Source organism: Camelina sativa, chromosome 11 (assembly GCF_030686135.1).
Source record: "Camelina sativa cultivar CO46 ecotype springtype chromosome 11, ASM3068613v1".
NCBI lineage: Eukaryota > Viridiplantae > Streptophyta > Magnoliopsida > Brassicales > Brassicaceae > Camelina > Camelina sativa.
Window position 1 is genome coordinate 45,433,059 of NC_141890.1, and position 23,102 is coordinate 45,456,160.

Genomic DNA, 23,102 nt, shown 5'->3' on the forward strand with positions numbered 1-23,102 from the left:
GTGCGACATGATAATCTTGGTGTACTCCTTTGATTCTTGATCGATGTCATGTCACTCTGCCTGAGAATGCATGCTCCGTGTAGTTGAGATGAACTCATGAACATACATTTTCATACAAATGCATTTAGTGCTTGGTCGACTTCGTGTGGTTAAATTGTGAGGTACGCACCAAAATTCACCAAAATACTTACAATGGACTTACAAGTCGATGCTTGAAAATTAACCTTAAGAATAATATTTATATTGTTAAGGTTAACGTATGTAAAAGTTCTAGAAAATAGAATCTAAGAAGTTATATACTAGCCAAAAAAAAAGTTAAATGAACATTAATTTTTTGGTATAAAACAATTTGTAACGAAAAACAAAACAAAAATTTGAGGCGGTGAATGAGAGATGCATAAATGTACGAGTTGAAAGTTAAGTGATCCATTTCCTTTCTAGTTTATAACTAGAAAAGTAGAAATACCAAAGTCTATATATAATATCTGAAAATATTTAATATTTTATTATGAAAATATAGACTTGATATTTTTTTATACTTATGAAGACTTGATTTAGTGTAGAGCATTCATGAAACTATATCATACTATATTTTTTATACTTATGAAGACTTGATTTAGTGTAGCTACCAGTTGATATACTTTTACATGTGTTTGTTATACTACTTTTGTTATATTAAAAATATCAAAGAAGAGATAGAAAGTAGTATAAAATAAGGAAAATAATATAAATTGTTTGAATAGGTTAATAAAGGTAAAATATAAAAGAAAAGAACTTAAGATAAAATGATTAAGAAATTAGAAAATAAATATGAAATATGATCTTCATGGGAAATATATTTTTACTAGACCATTTATGATTTAATTGGATTGTTTTTTTTTTCTTTGACAAGTTAGATTTGTTCTGTTTATGAAGAAGTTCAATGGAGTAAAAAATATTTTCTTACTAGTATATATTCTACATATATAAATTATTAAGATATATATAAATATGTGTCAATAAAATACTGTACATACAATCTATCATTTGAGTTAAATTGCACAAATTTATATTTTGGATAAACCATAATAAATTTAAAAAAAATGTAAAACTTGAACGAAATTAAAGACAAACCAACCCTGCAAAAGAAAAACTAATTTTTCCAAAATACTTTCAGATAACCTAAAACTGTACCAATCTAAATCATTTTAGATTTGGATTTGAGGAAGTGAGTCATCTTCAGGAAAAGTAGGACAATAATTTATAAGAACCCTTATTTTGAAGATTTAACTACAAATCAGGATAAGTATCCCAACAAATTTACTGGTATATGTTTTTTTTTTTTTAAATTCTCTCTACTAAACAAACCTTTTGGAATCCTACTCAAAGGATTTTCTTTTGATGCCAAATGATTATCTCAATAATAATAATAAATGAAAATCCAAATAAAATCTTTTTCATTTTAATTTTAATCTTTGGGTCTTTAAATAAAATCTTGATTTATTTGCCATTAATTGCAATACCCACGAAAAAGATAAATGGCAGTTAAATCACCTATTTACTATTCCCTAAAGCACGATCGGATTACGACGTGTTTGGTTCAAACCCAAAACGTGAACTCAACTTTTATATATTGCTCAAAACACCCAATGAAAACCACGTTTTGCGTTTCCATAAATTAGGAAACTCAATCAATCATAAATATACCCTTTGAATCTACCCAAAGGAAGATATGGAAACATTATTATAAGGGATAAATCAAAAGAAAAAGAAAGTGAATTAACCACAAACTAATAATAGTCTTTGCTTTTACACAATTACCATAAAACAAGTTTGTTTACTAGTCAAAGACTTAGCACTTAGCAGATTGTGTTTTTGTATATAAAACACAGTCAAACAAAAAGCCTCAAGTAAATAAAAGTCATATCTTGTAGTATTTGTTTGGTAAGTAGCTAAAGTGTGTTTACAAGAGAGAGATACGCTACACAAACTCTATAAACACCAAATTTAATTATAATTATAATTATTAGCTTTTAAATAAAAAAGGCTGTTTTTATATATTTGTGAATAAATAAATAGAGAGAGACTATTCATCCAAAAACGTGAGGCACAATACAGACTCTTCTTCACTCTTATGGCTATAGCCTCTTCTTCTTCTTCTCCTTCAACTTCTTCAACTTTTTCTTTTGCTTTTTTTTTCTTAGATTTTCATAGCTTTGAGATTTTATCGAGTTTGAGAGAGGTTTTGAGGGTTTCTTTCTTCAGTACTAAGTTAGTGTGTGTTTTTAACATACAGGAGAAGCTAGCTAGCCCTAGTGTAATCAGCTGGATAGATCTGTTTCAGCTTTGATCTGAGCTTGGTGTTTTGTGCGGATTCAAGCTTCAAAAGGCGATGGACCAATTACGAGGTAGCAAAACCAACTGTAAATTCTCACTTGGGAGACCGAGATTTGGATCTATCAAGGTTAAAATCCCAAGGATTCAACCTGAGGAGAAAGGTAAAGTGGTAGAAGAAGATGATCAAGCTAAAAACTTCCGTCTCGAGGAAGAATCAGAAGAAGAAGATGATCATGATCAAGCTAAGAGTATGGATCTAGAGGAAGGAGGTGTGGAAGAAGAAGAGGAAGAAGATGAAGAGAAGAAGAAGCATCATGTATGTTGTGAATGTGGTAAAAGGTTTAGCTCAGGTAAAGCTTTAGGAGGTCACAAACGGATTCATGCGCAGTACTCAGTGGTGCAGAGACCAAAGATGGTGTCAGGTATGGTTGGTAGATCTGAAAGAGGTGAGTTGGAAGTGGCTTGTTGTGTTTGTTACAAGAAGTTTACATCTATGAAGGCTTTGTATGGACACATGAGGTATCATCCAGACAGAGGTTGGAAAGGAGTTTTGCCTCCTCCTCCTCCTCCTCTTCCTCATCCACTTGGTAACTCTTCGTCTTCTACACTCTCTATTGATGATCATGATGATGAGTTCATTAGCTCGGATTATGATGATGATGATTTTGATGACGATGATGATGATGATGATGATGAGAACTCGGAGCTATGGGATAATAATTTGGAATCTGAAAACGTTGTTGACCTTAAGGAATCGTTTAAAGGATGGTCTACTAAAGGGAAGAGAGGAAGGAGAAGTGATTTGAAGGTTGATGAATCAGATTTGAAGGATCCACCACAGGATGATATGAATGATGCTAATAACCTATTGTTCTTAGCTACTACTGCAGAAGAAGCTGCTAATCTTAATGTAGCAGAGACTTCTAATTCGCATTCAGTTGAAGAGAAAGATCTGGAAATGGTTAAGAAGAGGAAGAAGAAGAAGAAAAGTTTGTCTGAGATGGAGAAAGAGTCATCATCTACTCATCATGATCATCATCAGCTTGAGGTTGTTGCTGCAGCTGAGGAAGGTGGTACTGCAGCTGGTGTACGTGAGAAGCACGTGTGTGTGACTTGCAACAAGTCGTTTTCTTCTTATCAAGCTTTAGGAGGTCATAGAGCAAGTCACAACAAGGTCAAGATTTCGGAGAATCATCTAGCTAGGGCAAACGCTGAAGCTTCATTACTTGGAATCGAAGCAATAGTAACCGGTTTAGCTAGTGCTCAAGGATCAAACACATCTATAAGCAGTAGTAACAATGGAGATCACATATGTAATATTTGTCATAAAAGCTTCCCAACAGGTCAAGCTCTTGGAGGTCACAAGAGATGTCATTGGACTGGACCAGTTTCTACTGAGGCTGCAACCGTAGCTCCAACAGCTGCTCCAACTACTGCTCCAGCAGAAGCGTCTTCTAGTCAAGCTCAAGCAACGGAGATAGTGCAAGAGGTGAAGAAATTGAAGAGAAGTTTTTTGGAGTTTGACTTGAATGAGTTGCCACCTAATGAAGACGAGGAAGAAGAAAGAGTCTAAGAGACGTACATATGCAAGCAAAAGTAAGCTTTTTAACTTCTAAAAAAAAAAAAAAGAGAGAGAGAGAGAGAGAACAAACTTATTAAATTAGGAAGTATAATGATGGTATAAAGGAGTTGTTGACATTGTAGTCTTGAAAAAAAAAAACAGAAAGATATTTTGATTTTGGGTTCTTGAAGTACTTTGGTGGTTTGGCTTTTAATCTAATTTCTTTTGTTAATTTGATGAGAGGATATTATAACTCTTTTGTTTTCTTCTCTCAAGCTTTGATTTTTTTTTCTTTCTATCTTTCTTTATTATGCTTTTGGATTCACATAAAAGCATGATAGTTTAATTGACCAAAGTTCCATAAAGCAAACCATCTTATTCATCTCCTCACCATCTTATCTTTCTTTTTCAAACAAATGGTTTCTCCATAGATTTAAGATGGCGAATTGATGATAAATATTAGAACTTGCTCCATTTAATTGGAATACCAAACTATTAGTAGAGTAGTGTGGATCTTTACGTAAAGCCAATTAAAAGATCATCACATTAGGAGACACCTAAGACCTTGAGAAACGATTCTCAGACCAAACAACACATGTGTCATTTGTTCAATAGAACAGAAATTAAAAAATAAATAAATAATAATAATTTGTAAAAAAAATAGTTTTTTTTTGTTTTTTTGAAAAACGTTCAGTGTTACTCGAGTAATGATGCTCTTAGAGTCTAAGATGAATCATACCTTTATTTTTTAAAGTATATTGTGTATTGTATATTGTGTATTGATTTGGTTTGCAAGTCTAAAACTCTTCAAGACGTGGGACATTGTTAAGTGTTGGACCAAACCAACATTAATATGGCTGTTTTATAGTCAAATTGTCAAAAGTCTCCACTTGCAGCTAATGACATAAGACCACTTCTATGTGTCATCACAAACAACACACCAGCCAATATTTAGACAACTAAATTATTGATTTTTTTTCTTCTTATTTATAGTTCTTAAGAGATTTACAAATGAATATAATATATTAAGACCGACTCAACTTATTTATTTAAGCTTATGTTCCTATTCCCAAAAGCTGTAAAATCCATGATAAACTATTTGGATACAAATAGACTCTAAATTTGTTCTTAAACCAAGTTAACCATATGGGTTAGAAGTTAGAACCCTTTCAAGAAAATGTTGGATCAATGTGGAAGTGTAAAGTTAGAACCATAGTGTGTTTATATAATTTATCTTCTGTTTCTTATCTAATAAATAAATTATGGAAAATGATGGCAAAGTTGACAAAGAGGCAACAATATTAGTATACATTACGCACACTAACGTCATGACATTGCAGCACACAATAAAACGTAGTAGAAGCAAAGAGGAGTTGGTCTATTGGAGCCCAAAAGATGTTACAACATTATATGACAATAATTTATAGAAAAGTAACTAAAAAAGAGATTCCATCAAACAAAACTCTCATGTTGGCACAACAACAGTCTCCGACTCTGGCATTAACTGGAAAGTAAACAGCGTAAACAGCAAGCCTAACTGTAGAAAAAGACATGAAGTGGTCTTGAATGCTCTCTTCTTCCAACACTTAACTTCTTGAATCTCTGTGAGCTCTACGCAATGGTTTTGTAAATCTTGAGCTTGATTCTTTAGATTTTCAGCTTTGGTTTCTACTTTTTCAAGCTTTGACATCATCTTTTGACCAAATGTCTTCTGAGCCAATGTCTTCTCATCTTCAATCAGTTTGATCTCTCTGTTTAGGTTTGCCACTGATCTTGAGAATATGATATATTCAATCTCTGCCTTCATCTTTTGCTGGAAAATTTCTTCGATCACGATCTCTGTTCCTCCATTAAGCCGCTCTGAAACGCTTATGGTGGATTCGAGTTCACGGATTTGTGTTTCTTTACCCTCGAGAATACATTTTGCTTCTTCTAGTTTGATCTCCAGATGCTCTACATTATTCACCAGGTTCAGTATCTCGGAATCTAGAGAAGTTGATCCCAGTTCCCCCATATTCTTAGAACCAAACCGGCGAGAAGAACTTGCTTCGTTAGCTTGTTCATGTCCCACATGTATGCAACTGCTGCTCTCTCCTCCATCATGTAGTGATTCTTCCCCAAGCTCTTTGAATTTAAGAAGTTCTGACCATCGAAAAGGAACCACAAGTTCAGTTAAACTCGATACACAATCATGTTAACATTACAAGGAGCAATAAGGAACTAGTGTAAGTATCAACCATCAATATTCAAATGAAAAACCACACTATGAATTTGCTACCTTTTTGGAGAGCTTCTAGCAAAGCGTGAAAACTGTTAAATGCCTCTTTTAATGGATCCAAGTTTTCTGATGAACCATTGTTCTTGATATGGGACTCATCAACAGAGTCTCCTTGTGAATAATCTTCTCTTTCTTCTTCTTCTTCTTCTTCTACTCCCACGTTATCTTTTCCCTTCGAAGTATGTGCGTCATGATCACTACTATCTTCATTGTAATCCATTATTATTCTTCCGCCGTGTTCGCTGCTACTCAAACTAAAGGAAGCACCCTGCATAAACACAAAGTTGGAGCTTCTTGAGTCAGCAGATTCCAAACTGGAACGAGGGTTTTCCTTCTCAATTTTGATCCTTTCTCCTCTAAGTTTCTTACCCTTTACTACACTACTCTTCCTCTGTTGACTTTCACCCGAAGTAATCATACTCTTCCCACCCATTGTCCTCTCATACCTAACCTTGGGACCACTGGCTGCAGTGGAGGACTTACTACTCCGATCCTCACTGTTATCAGAATCAAAACCAGCTGCAAAAGCAAGACCATATCCATGACTAGACCCAGCTATATCAAAACCAACCACACTATCCACCGAGCCAAACGAACCAATACTATCTTGTCCATCATCAGGTCCAGGAAAATGCATATGTTTAGCATTCGGGTCGAGTGCTCCTGACAAAACCCTCTTCAGAGCTTTACTGTTCTCAAAACTAACAGAAGTATCCTTAACAAGATCACTCCTTACCCTCCTCTTCCATTTTCTTAAACCAAACCCCCTTAATAACAAGAGGAGAAGTCTCAACCCGTGAAATCAACTGTTCATCAAGGTCAGTAGTAGGAGAAGAGACCACTTTATTATCCCCAATAGTCTCAACTTCACCAATCAAACCATTATTATCTTCAACAGACTCAAGAACAGAGCTTTCACTCTCCAAATCCATAACGTTACACAAAAACCTCAAAACCCTATACTAATTCCTCATCTTCCAAATTCTCACATGGGAGGGATCAAATCTCAAGAACAGAAACCATCATTCCAGCAGGGAACCAGAAGGAGAATTCAATAAACAAAAAAAAAAAAAAACAACCCAATTAAATCAAAATCCACGAAATGAACAAAAAAAGATTCGAGCTTTACGTACCTAATTGAAACGCAAAACCCCCCTTAAAGGTGATTCCTTTACAGTTTACAGAGACACCGAAACGAAACGAAACGAAACTACAAGTTGATTAGGAAAAACCCTAAATTCGATTAAACGCTTCGCTGCGAAAAATCGTTAATTTTTTTTTTTCCGGTTATGATCCAAAAATTTGTTACCTTTATTTTGTTTGCATTTTATTTTTTTTAAAATAATTAAGAGAAAATAAAGAACAACGTGTGAGCGACTTGGTCGGGACACGTGGCGAGACCGCCGGTTACTGTAGCAAGGACTCAGACGTTTTGTGACCGTTCGATTCGACGTGATCTTATCTGGTCGGATCTGGGATTTCAACGGTGTGTGATATACCGTTAACGGAATTAAATAAATAAACATGATCTCCTGCAATTTACTAGTTTACCCTCGTCTCCTTGACTTGATGACGTTTCCATCTTTTTTATATACAGTGGTTGCCGTTTTTAAGTTCGAAAACAACGGTACGTATCCTTCAGCGTTTCGTAAACGCTTTCCACATCGAAAAATCAATCTTTTTATACTACTACTAGGAAAAAAGAAACAAATCAATCTTGTATTTTTGGTGTTTTTCATAGAGTCCTTGTGATTGTAGATAAATGTGAAAATGGGTGGGGTAAATAAACAAAAAGTCACAAGTGGAGTGGTCTTGGACCAATTCCCACTGTGAATCAGATTTCAAATGGTGTCAGTGTACCCATATAATATGATACATACTCCATAAATAATCAGGTCTCAAATAAAAAGAGATAGTTGCTTTCATTATTTGGAGTTTATCTTACAATAATAGTACTACTTCACTGTCTCACAAATCAAATTTACAAACTAAAACGGTACTGAGAAAACAATATCATATTATGGACTAAACATATTGATATGATGTTATCATTACATCTATAAGTTATCAAAAATCCAAGATTTATAAGAAAAGTCAATACTAACGTTAGTGAAAATTTTCTTACAAAGCTAATTATGAAAGAAGTTATAACTTTGTTTGCTCAAAAAACTAATACTATAACATAGAGTTGTCTACAGAATAGTGTGGACCATTATCCAATAGTTAATTTGTGTACGCAAATAATACCTACACTGTCTACACTCTACACTTGCTGTGACAACATTGAAATTTCTCTATATATGTGATTATATTATTATGTCTACACTTCCTTTGACAAACATTGAAATTTCTCTCTGTAATATATTACGAAACATAAGGATTAATTATTTTTACTGCCTCTTCATTTGATATAGATGAAAGAAAATATAAAGTTTAAGAAGAAGATGTCTGAAAATTTTCAATACTAGGTTACTATTACTAACTAGTAAACTAAATACCTTGGACATGAATTTCACTTACTGATAACCCACAGAACTGTAAATATTCTCTTGATTTTTTTCTTCTATTAATTGTAGCAATGATAGTATAATATAGTTCAATAAATGTTGTAATGTAGTACAAATGTTTTGGAGTTTTCTTATTTTCTATATACCAAAAAAAATACAAACACTAGAGAACAAACAACCAAAGTACTGAGAAAATTGAAAATGGGTTCCCTTTACTTACTTCAATCCAACCTCTTTTCTTTTTTCAGCTCAAAGTTCAATGTCTTAAATCTGAGTCTGTCTATTTTTTATAACTCTTTAAACCCATGTAACCATGTTAGATTATACCCTTAATTAGTCCATCTTTAAATAAAAACTCGAGTCTTCTTGGTAAACTAAATCTTTCATTTAACATTTCCAGAGAAACCACAGAGAGAGAGAAAGAAAAGAATCCAACTGCAGAAGGTTGTTGAGAGAAGAGAGAGAGAGAGGGAGAGAGCTAAAAAAACAAATGAAATAAAGGAGAATCCAAGATTTATATATCAAGGAATTTATATTAAAAAATTTCGATTAAGTGGGTGATCATTATTAATGCATTGGTACATGTTTAGACATTAACCCTCTCCAGGCTGCTCCTCTCTTAACCATTTCTTTAATCACTATTTTAGAAAATTAATCTCCATAAGCACTTTCAGATCCAACTCACATATCCAGATTCTTCTCTCCCTCTTCATTATATCACAATCTGCTCTTCCTGAAAAAAAAGATACACATTGAAGCACACAGAGAGAGAGAGAGAGAGAGAGAGGCTTGTAGGGGAAGTGACACGTCTTTCAGACTTGTGTCTGAAAAAGATCAAACCAAAGTGTAAGTCTTTGAGAAATCATCTTTAAAGATTTTGACTAAGATGTTCCTTTTTTTATTCTGTTCCTATTCAAATTTGGTTCTGGCTTTAATTCAAACAAGAGTAAAAAAATGATACAATCTTGATGATGATGATGATGATGAACATTATTAGACCACAACACATTGTAAAGTAATGATTTTTCTTCTGACCCGTGACGTCCATTGTTGCAGAGACTCTGAAACTTGGCTCTTGGAACTTCTTGGTCAAATCTGAACTAAGGGAGAAAGGAGAAAATAAGAAATAAAGAGAAGAATAAACAAGTTGGGTTTCAACAGTGTTGTTGAGAAGAAGAGGACCCCACAAAATGGAAGAGTTAGATACATCACATGCAGTTCCTCAGATTTTACCTCAATCTCCTTGAACTACATCAACTGTTGCATTCATGTTCTGACTCATCTCCTCACAGTCCCACTCACTCCAATATATAATCTGTCAGAGAAAGACCATAATGATGATTCATACCAAGTTAGAGAGATAAAGACATACCCTGCTTTTGAGCTGCTGAGAGCTTCATTTGAGTTTTTAATTTGGGTTTGGTGTGAGGAAGTTAAGAAGAGAAAGGGAGTAATGAGAGGAATAGAAGACGAGTCAGAAGCAAGTTTAGTTGGATTAACCATAAGAACTTCATCTCCAGCAAGCTCTTCAAGTAAGAAAGGTAAAGATCTTCTTCAAACAAACAATGCTTCAGATTCATCTCCAAGTATCAAAAACTCTCCTTTCAATTCACCTTCTCTTGTGTCCCCACCATCTTCTGCTTTTGTTTCCGCTTTACAATCTCCTTATATATCCCCAAGAGCTACACAACCCATTACCACAACCACCACCACTCACAAGCCCTCACCGCCTGTTTCTTACAAAGGCTCACAATCTGAAGATGTACCGAGCAGCTCCTACACTCCTCCTTCAGACCAGTATGAGTTTTCTGATGAACAACCATCAGATCGGAAGCTAAAGTTATCAGCTTGTACTCCAGATCCTGCTCCTCCAAGAATCTCCTTCACTTTCCCTGTTCCTAGGGTTTCTTTAGCTAAAGTCTCTGTTTCTTCACCTGCAACTAACACCAAGCTCAGGAGCTCTGATGTCTTCATAGGGTTTCATGGACATAACCCAAACTTGGTGAGGTTCTGCAAATGGTTAAAGTCAGAGCTTGAGCTTCAGGGAATCGCTTGTTTCGTTGCTGACAGAGCTAAGTATTCGGACACACAGAGTCATGAGATTGCCGACAGAGTTATCTGTTCTGTTACTTATGGGATTGTGGTTGTCTCCTGTTCGAGCTTGCTCAACTACCTTAGCTTGGAGGAAGTTAGGTTCTTTGCTCAAAAGAAGAACTTGATTCCGATTTTCTATGGAACTGGACCTTCTGAGATAATGGGTCTTCTCAACTGCAATGCCATAGATAAAGAGTGTAAAGAAGCCATTGATGGGTTGATCAAGTCCCATGAGTTTAAACTCGAAGCTAATGAGAGCAACTGGAGAATCTGTGTGGGAAAGACCGCAGCGATTCTCAGGGCAAAGCTTGGGAGGAAGAGTGTGGCTGATAAAGAGACAGTGGAAGGAATTGATGAGCTTCCTTTTCCGAGGAACAGATCTTTTCTTGGAAGAGAGAAAGAGATAATGGAAATGGAGATGGCTTTCTTTGGTAACGGAGAGTATCTTGAGTCTACAACACCAAGCACCAGAGGAGAAGCAAGTGGACAATCTGATGGACTTGCAGATGAGGAATCAGATGTTGTATCAACTCGAACTGGGAAATTTATTAGTTTGGAGCTTGGAAAATGCTCAGAGACAAGAAGTGAGGCTTGGAGTGATCCAAATGGTGGGAAAAACTCGCTTAAAAGACTGTTGAAGACTAAGAAGTATAAAAACAGTAGTAACAGCAAAAGTAGCACAAGTGTTGTCTGTGTAAATGGAGTTCCCGGGATTGGGAAAACAGAGCTAGCTCTTGAATTTGCTTACCGGTATTCTCAGAGGTATAAGATGGTTTTGTGGGTCGGAGGGGAAGCTCGGTACTTCAGACAGAACCTGTTGAATCTGTCATTCAGCTTGGGGCTTGATGTTAGCGCTGATGCTGAGAAGGATAGAGGCAGGCTAAGGAGCTTTGATGAACAGGAGTTTGAAGCTTTCAAGAGAATAAAGCGTGAGCTTTTCAGAGAAATGCCTTATCTGTTGATCATCGATAATCTTGAGATAGAAAAGGATTGGTGGGAAGGGAAAGATCTGAATGACCTGATTCCGAGGAACACTGGAGGAACACATGTCTTGATCACTACTAGACTTCCTAAAGTCATGACCTTTGACAGTGTGCAGCTTTCTATATTGCCTTCATCTGATGCAATGGTTCTACTGAGAGGAAGAAGAAAGAAAGATTACCCGGCAGAAGAGGTTGAGATCCTCAAGCTTTTTGAAGAGAAATTGGGACGGTTGAGCTACGGTCTTTGGGTGGTAGGATCATTGCTTTCAGAGCTTGCAATTCCGCCTTCTGCACTCTTTGAGGCTGTGAACAAAGTTCAAATCGAAGAACGTTCAGCATCACCTTTTCTGAACGCAAACGATGAGCAGTATTGCAAATCCAATCCATTCGTTGCAAAGGTCTTAGCTTTTAGTTTGGCTGTTTTTGAGCAAGCTGAAGGAAACAGAAACCTTCTCTCATTGAAAATGCTGCTGGTGGGAGCTTGGTTTGCTCCGGTTCCTATTCCGGTTAATTTGTTAGCTGCAGCGGCTAAGAACATGCCCACAAGTGGAAACCGATTTAGCAAATGGAACAAATGTTTGAGTCACACATTTGCTTGGTGCGGTGGTTGTGGTTTAGGACGCAGAAGCGAAGAGGATGCTGCCTTTTTACTAGTCAGATTAGGACTAGCGAGGATAACAAATAGACAACCTGGATGTTGGATTCAGTTCCATCCGATAACTCAAACTTTCGCGAGGAGACGAGACTACATACTTGCACCCAAGGCAACAGTTCAAGGTGTGAGGAAAATCGATAACCCGCTGTTGAATCTTGATCACCTATGGGCTTCAGCTTTCTTAGTATTTGGGTTCAAATCAGAACCTCCTTTGGTGCAACTGCAAGCCATGGATATGGTACTTTACATCAAAAGAACAGCTCTTCCTCTGGCAATCACAGCTTTCACAACCTTCTCGAGGTGTAACTCCGCAGTAGAGCTCCTAAAAGTATGCACCAACGTGTTAGAGGAAGTGGAGAAATCATTTGTGTCTCAGATACAAGATTGGCGTCAAGGCTCACTCTGTTGGAAGAAGAAGACCAACAAGAAGGTCGATGAATACGTGTGGCAGGATGTTACATTGTTGAAAGCTTTATTGCTGGAGACCAGAGCGAAGCTACTGCTACGAGGCGGGCATTTCGATAGTGGAGAGGAACTTTGCAGGACTTGTATCAGTATCAGGACAGTGATGCTTGGCCATAACCATGATCTCACTTTGGCTGCTCAAGAAACACTAGCAAAGTTAGTCAGAATGAGAAGCAAGATATGACCACCCACAAAATACTTCTCCTGGTTATTATCTTGTTACTCTAATCTCAGTTTTGTTAAAGACAGCAAAATTATGTGTAAACGGGTACTTTAAACTAGTTAAGACCTATCTTATTCCTATGTACATTACCAACTTCCTTATTGATCTTAATCTCCTTTTTATTCCTTCAGATCATGAATCATTGCAACTTACTGAGTTCTTTACAGGGTGTAGATGAGTCAAATAACTTACTAGGGAGAGAGTCTTAAGTAGTAACTAACATTCAACGCAATGAATTCTCAAGCTGAATCCTTTTACCTGATATAGCCAATCAAACAAAAGAGATAACACAATCTCAGTAACAAACAGAATTGAAAAAAAAGGACAAATGCTCGTGTAAGAAGTGGGACCTAAAGACAAACACAGAAAAATATGTATGGGTGTAGTAGTAATAAAACATGCAATTTAATCAGTGTCTGCGTTTTGCCAACAAGTGTCACTCTCCCCTCTCCTGTTACTGGTCCCGGAGTTACACTACTCAGTTTTGTTTCCTTTTCAAAGAATTAAAAAAAAAAAAAAAAAAAAAAGATCTGACTTTGTCATACAAATTGATGAAGCAAAATTAGTCAGATATCCAACAAAGCAAAAGCAAGATTATTAAGGTATTGAATTGACAATCAAGAGAATATATGATCTGACTCATATAAGCATTTAACTCAGTTTGTGCAATTTGGATCCCTGAACTCTCTGAAGAAGACTAATAACTAACACAGTTAAACACTAAATGTTGTTACTGTAAAAAAAGACTACAACAAGGTCTACTTTAAAACAACTTGAGGTCTCGAGCATCATGACAAAACTAAACCTGGTCACACAACTAGTGGGGATTTGATACATTGTATCTAAAACAACCAGATGTAAAGATGTGATAAAAAATGACCAAAGCAAGTTGGGTTCTTTACTGTTTTAGTAATCAATAAGAAACCATTCATTCTTGCCTTTTGATTACAATCCCAACACCAACACTAAAAAGTCTCCAAGAACTTAAATCATTTTTAGATCATCAAACTTAAAATTCACAGCACACAAATCACAAGAAATCAAACAATGAAGTAATTTTAAAAGACCCAAAAAAAAAATGGTAAAAAACCAAAAAAACTGAACATCTCTCACAAGCAATTGGGGGGGGGGGGAAAAAGTTGAAAATTACGGCAAGAACGATCGGGAAATATCACCGGCGATTAGATCCGATCAAGCCTCCGGTAACAGCATCATCTTCCTCAAGGAAACGCTCATCGGAGTTTCTAATGAAGACGTGAATAATGCAAAACAGCAATCCGACGCCAACACCAACCGCCAAGTTGACGGCGGAGCTAGTGAACCACAAAGCCCAAACGGAAGCTAAAACAAGAAACACAACCACCGTACGATCACCGACCTGAAAGCTCCATAGAATAAGAGGATCTTCTCTGAAGAAGTGAAACAGAAGCCACAAGGAGACGATCGTGCCGACGACGATCAACGCGACGGGACTAGCTGTGATGAGAGCTAACGCGGAGCAAACGGCGACGACGATCGCGTAGTTGACGAAGAAGTAGTGGTAATTCGTTTTTAATCGGAGGAGAAGAGAGGAGAATCGCCACGGGAGAGAGTAATCGCCGGAGAAGACTAGTTCTGACCAGGGACGGTGGCGCGAGATGGTGGTAGTGAGATTATGAATTGATCGGGAGATAACGTCGCCGGTAGGAATCGGAATCGATGTGTAGGTTGTTGTTGTTGTTGTCGGAGGAGAAGGAGAAGAAGGAGTCATAATCGCCGTGAAGAGGATTACATCCGGCGAACTTTCCGATTTGGTTGACTGGTTTTGACCCGACCCGAAATTGCCACCCGGGAGTAATAAAAACCTTCGTCGTATTAACGACTTTTTTTTAGTCAACTACTACATTATTCTTTGTACCAACCAATCCAATTTCGCCAGCTAATCAAATTTGAACACTTTTTAATAATAATTTCTATTAAAAAATACAAAACCAAATTTTGTTAATTAGTTTTAACCACTTTTTTTGTTATGAGTTCCAATTATGATGTTCTTAAGAATTTATAGATTGTTTTACTCTTTTAACTTTGACAAATTTGGTTAGCTTACTGCTTAGTAGTACTTACCATATAGTAAAACAGTGATAATGGCCAAAAGATAAAAAGATAAACTATAAGTTTATAACTTTTTAAAAGAGTGTTTTGGACAACTTTGGTGGCAATGAAAGCCTACATAAAAAGTTACTTAATCTAGACTACAGAGTGTTTTGTTATTTTCAAGTGTTTTGCTTTTTTTTCTTTAAGTAAACAGTAAACTACACAAAGTCTCTCTGCAGAAAGAGATGGAAGCATAGTAAATGTCTGCCGTAGGGACACTCGGAAAGGTCGAAACTTTACGGTGACTAGCTCGGAGAAAAGTACCTTACATGATCAAAATTGTTTCTGAATGCTGAAGCTTGTGGTTGGGCTTGTGGTTGATGTGTTGACTCGAAATTGTTTCTTATATAGAGACCTGTGTTGAAGTGTAAGCCAGCTCCAGCGCAAGGAGGATCAAGAAACTGAGGTGGGGTTGGTGTTAAGCTAGACTGTTGTGATGCTTCTTGATCTGTTTCTCCTTGGTTCATGACCATCAAGTCTTTTCCCATTAACCGTAAAACCGGGTTAGAAGGACTTGGAGGCACAGCCGCGTTGAGATTCGTTCTGCTGGAGAACTTACTCTGAAGATCCGAATCTTGTTGGATCTTGTATGGAGACTGCTCAAATGGATGGTTTTGATCCACGCGTGTGGGTGATTTTGTTAAGTTCATGGCAATTGACGAAGAAGCTGCTCTACGCTGCAGTAGATGAGATGCTTGATGATTGAAAGTAATGCCCTCGTAGATTCTTTCTTTTCTTTGGCAACAACAAGACTCATGTTCACTGTTTCTAAATCTTGAAGGTGTTGTTGTCTTGTCAACGGTAACTTGCTCAGCCTCGGTTGTTGTTCCATGATGAGATGGAACACAAAAGCTCATTGGGGCTGTTGAGTAGGAGGAGGACACAGGAATGTCCGGAGAGAAACTTTCTTGGATAGAAGAAGATAACTCCGCAGGAAAATTCAATCTACCAGGTGCAAAGTTTGAAACTGCGGAAACAGGTGATTCAGAGGAGTTTCTGTCAAGCTGATCCATGGAAGATTGGATTTGGCTTGTGATAACCGACGAGTTCCCAAGATTCTCATCGAAACCCATATCACGAGGGCTTGGTAAAAATGATCCTGGAGGTCCTGGAATGGGAATAGTATCAACCTCTACAAATAAGCTTATTCCTTGTCCTACTTCAGAATCAAACCTCACATCCTCCTTGTAAGAGGTCTGCCCGTAAATCATGTTCCCAACTTCTTTCGAGTAATACATTTCTCGCTCACTAGGTATGACTTCATTAGATGGTGGACTGTCTAACTGGTCGAACTCAGCACCAGTATCATCGGTTTTGTCCAACGCATGAGCTCTTTTGTTATTATCTTCTTCCTCTTCACTATTTTCTTCGTCATCATCATTATAGTCATCGTAACCACTAGATGAAGGATGTGATCTCAGTATTCCTCCATTATCACCAGAGACATAATCATCATCTGACAGCTCACGTTCTTGAGTCATTTTAGATTCCCATTTCCCTAATTCTTCTTCATCATCTTCCTCCGAGAAATCCAACCGAGCTTTCTTTAGCTCCACAGGCATAGATAGTCTCCTACAGGCATTTGGTACAAATGGTGGTGACAACTTTCTCATATTAGTTGCACGAGGAGATGCATCTGAAACCTCTACGGCCTCTAAGCATAAATTCTTAAACTTATCTTTTTGAATCGAAGCAAGGGTCTTCTTCACTCGGAGAGTGTTTACATGAACTCCCTTAAGTGACCCCTCCTCCTTTTCTCTCATGCGGTCTCTAAACGAACGACTTTGAGCTCTTTTACTCTTAACTAAAGTCTTATTCTTTCTAGCAACTTCGCTTCCCAGCTTCTGTTTATTTCGAGGATAGGAATCTGTGGCAGACAAGTCAGTACCTCTGGACGCAACAGGATCTCCTCCTGACCATGTAACATCATCATCCTCAGATGGCTGATCCTGCAAACTATAAAATTTATGCCCTTCCTCATTTAGCTTCTTCGAAGTCATACCACGTTTTGCTAGCATTCGCTGATTATAGAGTCTACGATGACCCTTGCTACTACCTTCTCCAGAAAACCCTCTTTGATACTCCGGTATCTGCTGTACAAAGCAAACCTACTGTTATTTTATGATTCTTGCCACAAAACTCAACTAAAGATATGCAAAATAATGGACAGAAACATATAGAATTACATCTGAAGCATTGGCCTTTTGATTGGTTAGTTTAACAAACTTGTGAGGTTTCCTTCCTCGACGATTTTTCCTCAAGCATTTGTTGTTTCCTTTACTACCTTGGCTTGAACATTTGTTTTCACTACTACCATCATCATGCTGCTCTCTCGACTGAGTTGTACAAGTCTTCTTCTCACTGAACTCTGATAAGATCCGCAATTTTTGACCCTTAGCATCAATATAAACAGGTCCAACGCCAACAGGCGAAACTTTCCGCTTCTTAGACACTTGAGACTTATCACCAACAACTCTATTTGTATAACTCAAAATAGAGACCCACTTTGTTCCATTTCTTTTATCAAGATCTTCTAATGTGTCTTCTTTAGCATAAGCGTAGATATCAACCATCGTTTTAACTTTCACCGGTGGCTTACTCCTAGGCTTGCTTGGCTTACTACTAACAACCAGTGGCAATGCTGAGTCAACAGACAAACACTGATCGATGTGAGCATTCAAAGTGGTATTAGAAGCTGATGAGAAGGTTTTGCAAATAGGACATGTCTTTGAAGCCATTACTGATTCAGAAGTCATCACAAGACCACCGCCGCAACTATCTTCTTTAGATTTCATCATCCCTCTTCCACACTTTTTACTGTGGTGATTGCTCTTGTTACTCGTAGTAGCTACTAGTATCTCTACTTCAGACTTGGAAGTGCTCGGAAACAAACCATTCTCAATGATCCTTGATTGGCTACAAACTCGTTTATTACTACTAGTCTCTGCTAATCTCTGATTTAAACCAAACTTAGCCAAGCCTCTTCCTTGATGAACATAAGACGCGATTTGCTTTCCCGAAGATGAACTAGCCTTGGTCTCAAACTGATTACTTACAGTGGAGAATCTCTGAAACGGTGGCAAAGGATCTGTTACGCCATGAGTTGAAAAAAGATGGAGACTTTTTGAAGAGAATGGCCAGTTGTTCTTGATATTGTTGTTCTTCCGGTTACTATATGCGTAATCTCTGCAAAGCATCAACAAAGTTGTTTACTTTCAAATTATGATTCTTTATAACTCAAAAGTAAGTATATTTAAGGTAACTTTTCACTGAGCTACGTCTAGGAACAAGGACAAAGATTTGAAACCCTCCCTACGTTGATTTCATTGGATACAAAATCATATAGAAGGTGGAAGTTGGAATCTGACCCATTTAATCACTACAAGGAAGAAAGAAAGAAGAAAAGATCGAAACTTTACGATCTAGACATGAGTGATGAGCTCCCTTAGCTATGATTTGACACTGACCCATCATGAAATCCAGAGCCTTTTTTTTTTGTTTTCTTTTTCTTTAAACCATATTGGCGAAGAAACCCAGAAAGAGATAGATTCAGAGGAAGAAGGAAAAAAAAAGTAAAGTGAATTACCTGATGGAGAAATTGGAGAGATGGGATTGACCTAACTCATGGGAAGAAGTGGTGAGATGTTGTAAGAAATGAGAAGAAGAAGAAAAAAGTGGGTCATTTGGTGGGTTCTCAGTGGATAAGAACATTTGATTCTTCCACTGTTACTATTTGCCTCTTCGTTTCCCAAATACTTCTGCATAACACCAGATCTTTATCATCCACCCTTACCCAAATCTAAAACCACACTCCTCCCCTCCTGCAAAAACAAAACACCAAGTACATGTTTCTGATGTTTTAGACTTTGATTTGATGATCAAAACTTACAAGAAACATTATTTCATGTGGAAGGGAGTCACACTAAAGTAAATTAGGATTAGTTGGTTAAACATTTATTTATTTTTTGATTTTGATGAAGTGAAAAAAGAAAAAAAAAATCTCACAAGGAGGAAACAACTCTTCGCACGCAAAAAAAAATTTAAAAAAAAAAAGTTTCAGTTTCCAATCTGATTCGAGAGTTTATTTTATGTTGAGTGATCATAAGAAAAAGTGCATTAAGACATGCATAGATAGATGAAGAAGCTACCAAAATAGAATTAATAATAGAACAAAGTTAACATGAAACTCAACTAGTAGCTAGTAATTAAAAACAAAACTGATTGTGTTCATACACTTAAACAAAGATCATCAACATTTGTAAGAACAAAAACAAAAAAATTCAAGAAACGAGGTAGATTCTTGATCAGCAAACAGAAGACTGCAGATGGATACTGAAATAAACAAGAGATGATATTTATTATACACACAGATAGAGAAATCTGAAAAAAATCTTGATTTCAAGAACCCAAAACATCACTATATAAAGAAAGCCAAGATCGGGGACAAAAAAAAAACAGTGATATTTACTAGTTAATATATGCATATGCACACATACCCATCTCTTAGATTTCTAGATTTGGATCTTGAAATTAATAAAAACAAAGAGAGAGATCAAGAAGTAGGAACAAGGATAACTAAATCCAAAAACTTCAAACCAGGAATGAACAAAAAGAAGAATAAGATACTGAAGATGGATTTGATAAAACGATGGGTAGTATCTACACACACACACACCTTAGATTGTTTTCTTGGCAAAAGAAGAAAAAAATGGCTTCCTAGAGAGAGAGAAAAGAGAGCATTGAAGAGAAGAAAGAGATTGAGAGAGAAAGAGAGAGGAAGAACCAAAGCACACTATACAATTAAAAAAAAAAAAATATGGTGTTCCAAATAAGTCCACATACGTATTATCACTAAATGTGAATAAAAAAATAAAGAAAAACAAATGAGTGCAAGAAGGAAAAAAAAAATTGAAAGTGTCCACACTAAGTTCAATTATTATCACACTCCACCACCATCTTTATTTTTTTATTAATCATTTTTCTATTGTATGTAGATTTGGTTTAGTTAAAATTTTAATTTTTAGGTTGCTAGTAGCTACATTCTCTTATTCCGATAAATGTAACTTTTGGTGTGTTTGGCTTTACCATGTAAAAGGGGTTGTTGTTTATCTATCATTTATCGCATAAGAAATTGTTATTAGAAGGTTGGAATACTAATCAACTTCTGAGACATAAGAAATTAAACATGCAATAGATAATCAAAAGAAACTAAGGTTATTGGGTGTGTAATTTTCAAAACTAAAATCATCCCAATAATTCATTAACTAACAGACGATTTATCAAAAAAAAATTGTGTTATTAGAATATATATGAGTAAATTGTTTTATTAATTCGAAACTGATTCAAATGATTTTTCAAATTGCATAATACAAAACACTAAATCCCTAGTTTTAATAGTAATATTTTGAGGAATTTCAGTTAAACATCGTTAAAAATTATTTTAAAATCATTTCGAGAGTTACCAAAATTTCAAGATCCAATTATAAAAGATAACATAAATAAGCTCAAAAATAATTACCAAGTAGCAAATGGATGTGGGATCTACCAAGCAGACAAGCAAGCGACACGTCGCAATCACATCAATCTTAAAAAAAATAAAAACTAATAAAAATATCTTGGGGGCCGTTGTTCCTCCACTCTCTCTATTAAATTACTCATTTTTTTTTTATTATAACATTTTTTACTATTTTTACATCTTTTCTTTAACCGAAACGAAATCATTTTGTACGTCCAATAACATCTTATTTACTGATGATATTCGTACAACAAAGAACAAACTCAAAAGCTCTCTCACAAAAACGCGTTTTAGATAATATCCGGTCACTTTTTTACTCATACGCGCATCTTACACATATAAGATACTATAGTGGTACTAGTAGTATACTAGTATATGTAGTTGTATTGATATATGTTCCTATCCACAACCAATACAATATTAAGCTTTATTCTATAATGTTTTGAAAACTCGATTTAAACTTTTGGATGGAATAAAAAGAAGTTTAAAATTGTTTATGTTATCTTTGCCTCTTCGTAGGATTTATGATAGAAACTTATGAAATCTGATATATTCGGAAAAAATTTAATAAGCAAGCATGGGAAAAAGCATGAACGCAGAAATATACTTAAAAAAAGGTATGGATATGCAAAAGTGGTGTATATATACAATATAGTTGGTACGTTGGTTCGACGTGGACGAAAGAGATTAACCCAAATCTTATTTGTGTCATGCATGCATGTATATGCATGTGCTCAGTCTATTAAATTATTTCAGCCATACCGTATGTATGACTCCTACCTATATATTCCTAGCTATCTACTATCTACTATATATATAAGGAAGAGATAGAGATAGAGAGAGAGAGAGGGAGGAGGATTTGAATCAATCTTTGATTCGAAATTAGCATATACTGTGTATATGTTTCGTGTAAGATCAATGTATACAAGTTTGTGGTGAAGTTCTTGTATGAATGTCACGTTTTTGTGGTAGAAGATGGGGTTCATTGAGTTGTATGTTACAAATAATTAGAAGACATATTCGTCCTAAATTCAATTATATTGCCTACATGGACGAAACGCCATATAACACCATCTCAAAGGGTACGGTGACCAAACGTAATGTCATTGATGTGATTTTGAATACTTACAGTGCATTAGATTTCAATAATCGTACATATATGTATTATAGATCTCCTAATGTATGTATTATCACTGATGTGTTACAAATCTTTCAAAGTATGGTGTATGGAATCTGAAAGTTACATATATGATATGATGTGGAACTCGTGAAATATATAAAACATATATAAAATTTAACTTATGTCTTAGCTAGTGCCATATTAATTTAATAGCAACGGAATGTGCACCAAATAAATATATACAAAGTTCTATTATATCATATGTGTCGTGCTTTTTAATTTGCTTAGAACAACGCGCAATTTAGCGCTCTTTTTTTAATTGTGTAAATCCACTAATGGGAGAACCAAAACCAACATTTCTCTTGTTTACGCCAACCGCCAAGTGACCCGCTTTAAATAACATCAACACAAATTCTTGAAAGTGGTTTACAAATTATAGTGGTTAATGGACATACGACTGCTGCATTCGTACAATTAATTTTTGTTGTAAAGTTATTTTATGTACTGATATATATAATATCTATTTCAGACATGTTAGATGTCAAAAGAAAAATCCGAAATATTATTCATTTATCGAAAATAATGGAAAACTTATTCTATTGTCAAAAGTTTTGGTTTCTTTCTATATCTATTCTGAGAGGCCAAACTATATATAAGTATTAATTTAATGTTTTTGAGGTTTATTTTGTGACAAAAAAAGGTCCATCAAAATTGTGGATTTGTGTGTATTGTGGTTTGGTATATCACTAATTAATGATTGTTTCTACTATATGTAGTTTAAACTCATACATTATTACGAAAATTATGATATTGTAAAATCAATCCAAACAAACAAAAAAATGGTTTTAAATTTCAAACTAAGTCATTTTGGGTGAACCTAATGATAAATAAATAATATATTAATAGATCAGGTATTATCAGTAGGCCTAATTATCAGAGTCGGCCCTTAGACACAGCTGGATGAGGTAGGTTCTTGTTGGTTCTTCTAAACTATTGTTAAAAGACCATATCTTCGGAATTTCTTGATATTGCATATCGTTCAAATTATTGTTTATTTTTTCATACTAATTAAATTTATTGCTTATATATGTCGACTAAAAATTTCTCTCCATGGAAGTTAGCTAGCTGCCAACCCGAATCTTCATTATTATTTTGTCGGCGCCTAATTTAGTTATTATACATACAAAATCTGATATAATTTTGTTACAAGACTAAAAGAGAACTTTCAAGTTTAAATGTGCTGTTATGTAAT

The 23,102-nt window shown here is 35.7% G+C and overlaps 4 protein-coding genes and 1 pseudogene across 10 annotated transcripts; 2 read left to right on the forward strand and 3 right to left on the reverse strand.

Annotated features, from left to right (window-relative positions):
* The first annotated feature begins 1,896 nt into the window (after positions 1–1,896).
* Positions 1,897–4,109, forward strand: LOC104726169 (uncharacterized). Its single transcript, XM_010444966.3, has one exon. It carries the CDS (start codon positions 2,372–2,374, stop codon positions 3,887–3,889), a length of 1,518 nt encoding a protein of 505 aa, XP_010443268.1. The 5' UTR covers positions 1,897–2,371; the 3' UTR covers positions 3,890–4,109.
* A 1,125-nt stretch (positions 4,110–5,234) lies between these two features.
* Positions 5,235–7,613, reverse strand: LOC104726170 (WPP domain-interacting protein 2-like). 3 transcript variants are annotated; one of them, XM_087474043.1, is made up of 3 exons: positions 7,289–7,484; positions 6,156–6,423; positions 5,235–6,019 (listed from the first exon to the last, which is right to left on the reverse strand). In XM_087474043.1, the coding sequence occupies exons 2-3, from the start codon at positions 6,373–6,375 to the stop codon at positions 5,343–5,345; spliced, it is 897 nt and encodes a 298-aa protein (XP_087330169.1). In that variant the 5' UTR covers positions 6,376–6,423; positions 7,289–7,484; the 3' UTR covers positions 5,235–5,342. The 3 variants fall into 3 exon arrangements, with proteins under 3 accessions (XP_087330169.1, XP_087330168.1, XP_087330167.1); XM_087474042.1 differs by having other exon boundaries at positions 6,525–7,484; XM_087474041.1 differs by having other exon boundaries at positions 6,156–7,613.
* A 1,562-nt stretch (positions 7,614–9,175) lies between these two features.
* Positions 9,176–15,046, reverse strand: LOC104726172 (PRA1 family protein G2 pseudogene; annotated as a pseudogene). Its single transcript, XR_015571825.1, has 5 exons — positions 14,233–15,046; positions 13,275–13,340; positions 9,896–12,993; positions 9,698–9,762; positions 9,176–9,395 (listed from the first exon to the last, which is right to left on the reverse strand). The product of XR_015571825.1 is annotated as a PRA1 family protein G2 pseudogene (transcript).
* Positions 10,116–13,212, forward strand: LOC104726171 (uncharacterized). The gene has a single exon (XM_010444968.3). The coding sequence runs from the start codon at positions 10,116–10,118 to the stop codon at positions 13,041–13,043; it is 2,928 nt and encodes a 975-aa protein (XP_010443270.2). The 3' UTR covers positions 13,044–13,212.
* A 173-nt stretch (positions 15,047–15,219) lies between the features above and the next one.
* On the reverse strand, positions 15,220–20,106 carry LOC104726173 (uncharacterized). 4 transcript variants are annotated; one of them, XM_010444971.2, is made up of 4 exons: positions 19,891–20,106; positions 18,802–19,036; positions 17,402–18,401; positions 15,220–17,305 (listed from the first exon to the last, which is right to left on the reverse strand). In XM_010444971.2, exons 2-4 carry the CDS (start codon positions 18,924–18,926, stop codon positions 15,461–15,463), a joined length of 2,970 nt encoding a protein of 989 aa, XP_010443273.1. In that variant the 5' UTR covers positions 18,927–19,036; positions 19,891–20,106; the 3' UTR covers positions 15,220–15,460. The 4 variants fall into 4 exon arrangements, with proteins under 4 accessions (XP_010443273.1, XP_019088646.1, XP_087330171.1 ...); XM_019233101.2 differs by having other exon boundaries at positions 15,220–17,308; positions 19,891–20,078; XM_087474045.1 differs by having other exon boundaries at positions 19,712–20,053.
* Positions 20,107–23,102: the final 2,996 nt, after the last annotated feature.

Bases quoted from the DNA above. Each gene is read 5' to 3' on its own strand.
- LOC104726169 (XM_010444966.3), top strand. From the start codon at position 2,372: ATGGACCAATTACGAGGTAGCAAAACCAACTGTAAATTCTCACTTGGG.
- LOC104726170 (XM_087474041.1), bottom strand. From the start codon at position 6,792: ATGCATTTTCCTGGACCTGATGATGGACAAGATAGTATTGGTTCGTTT. The intron at 6,020-6,155 runs GTAGCAAATTCA...TTCGATGGTCAG, and splicing joins GCTAGAAGCTCTCCAAAAAG to AACTTCTTAAATTCAAAGAG.
- LOC104726171 (XM_010444968.3), top strand. From the start codon at position 10,116: ATGAGAGGAATAGAAGACGAGTCAGAAGCAAGTTTAGTTGGATTAACC.
- LOC104726173 (XM_019233101.2), bottom strand. From the start codon at position 18,926: ATGTTCTTATCCACTGAGAACCCACCAAATGACCCACTTTTTTCTTCT. The intron at 18,402-18,801 runs GTAATTCACTTT...GATGCTTTGCAG, and splicing joins CTCTCCAATTTCTCCATCAG to AGATTACGCATATAGTAACC. The intron at 17,309-17,401 runs GTAATTCTATAT...TGCTTTGTACAG, and splicing joins AAAAGGCCAATGCTTCAGAT to CAGATACCGGAGTATCAAAG.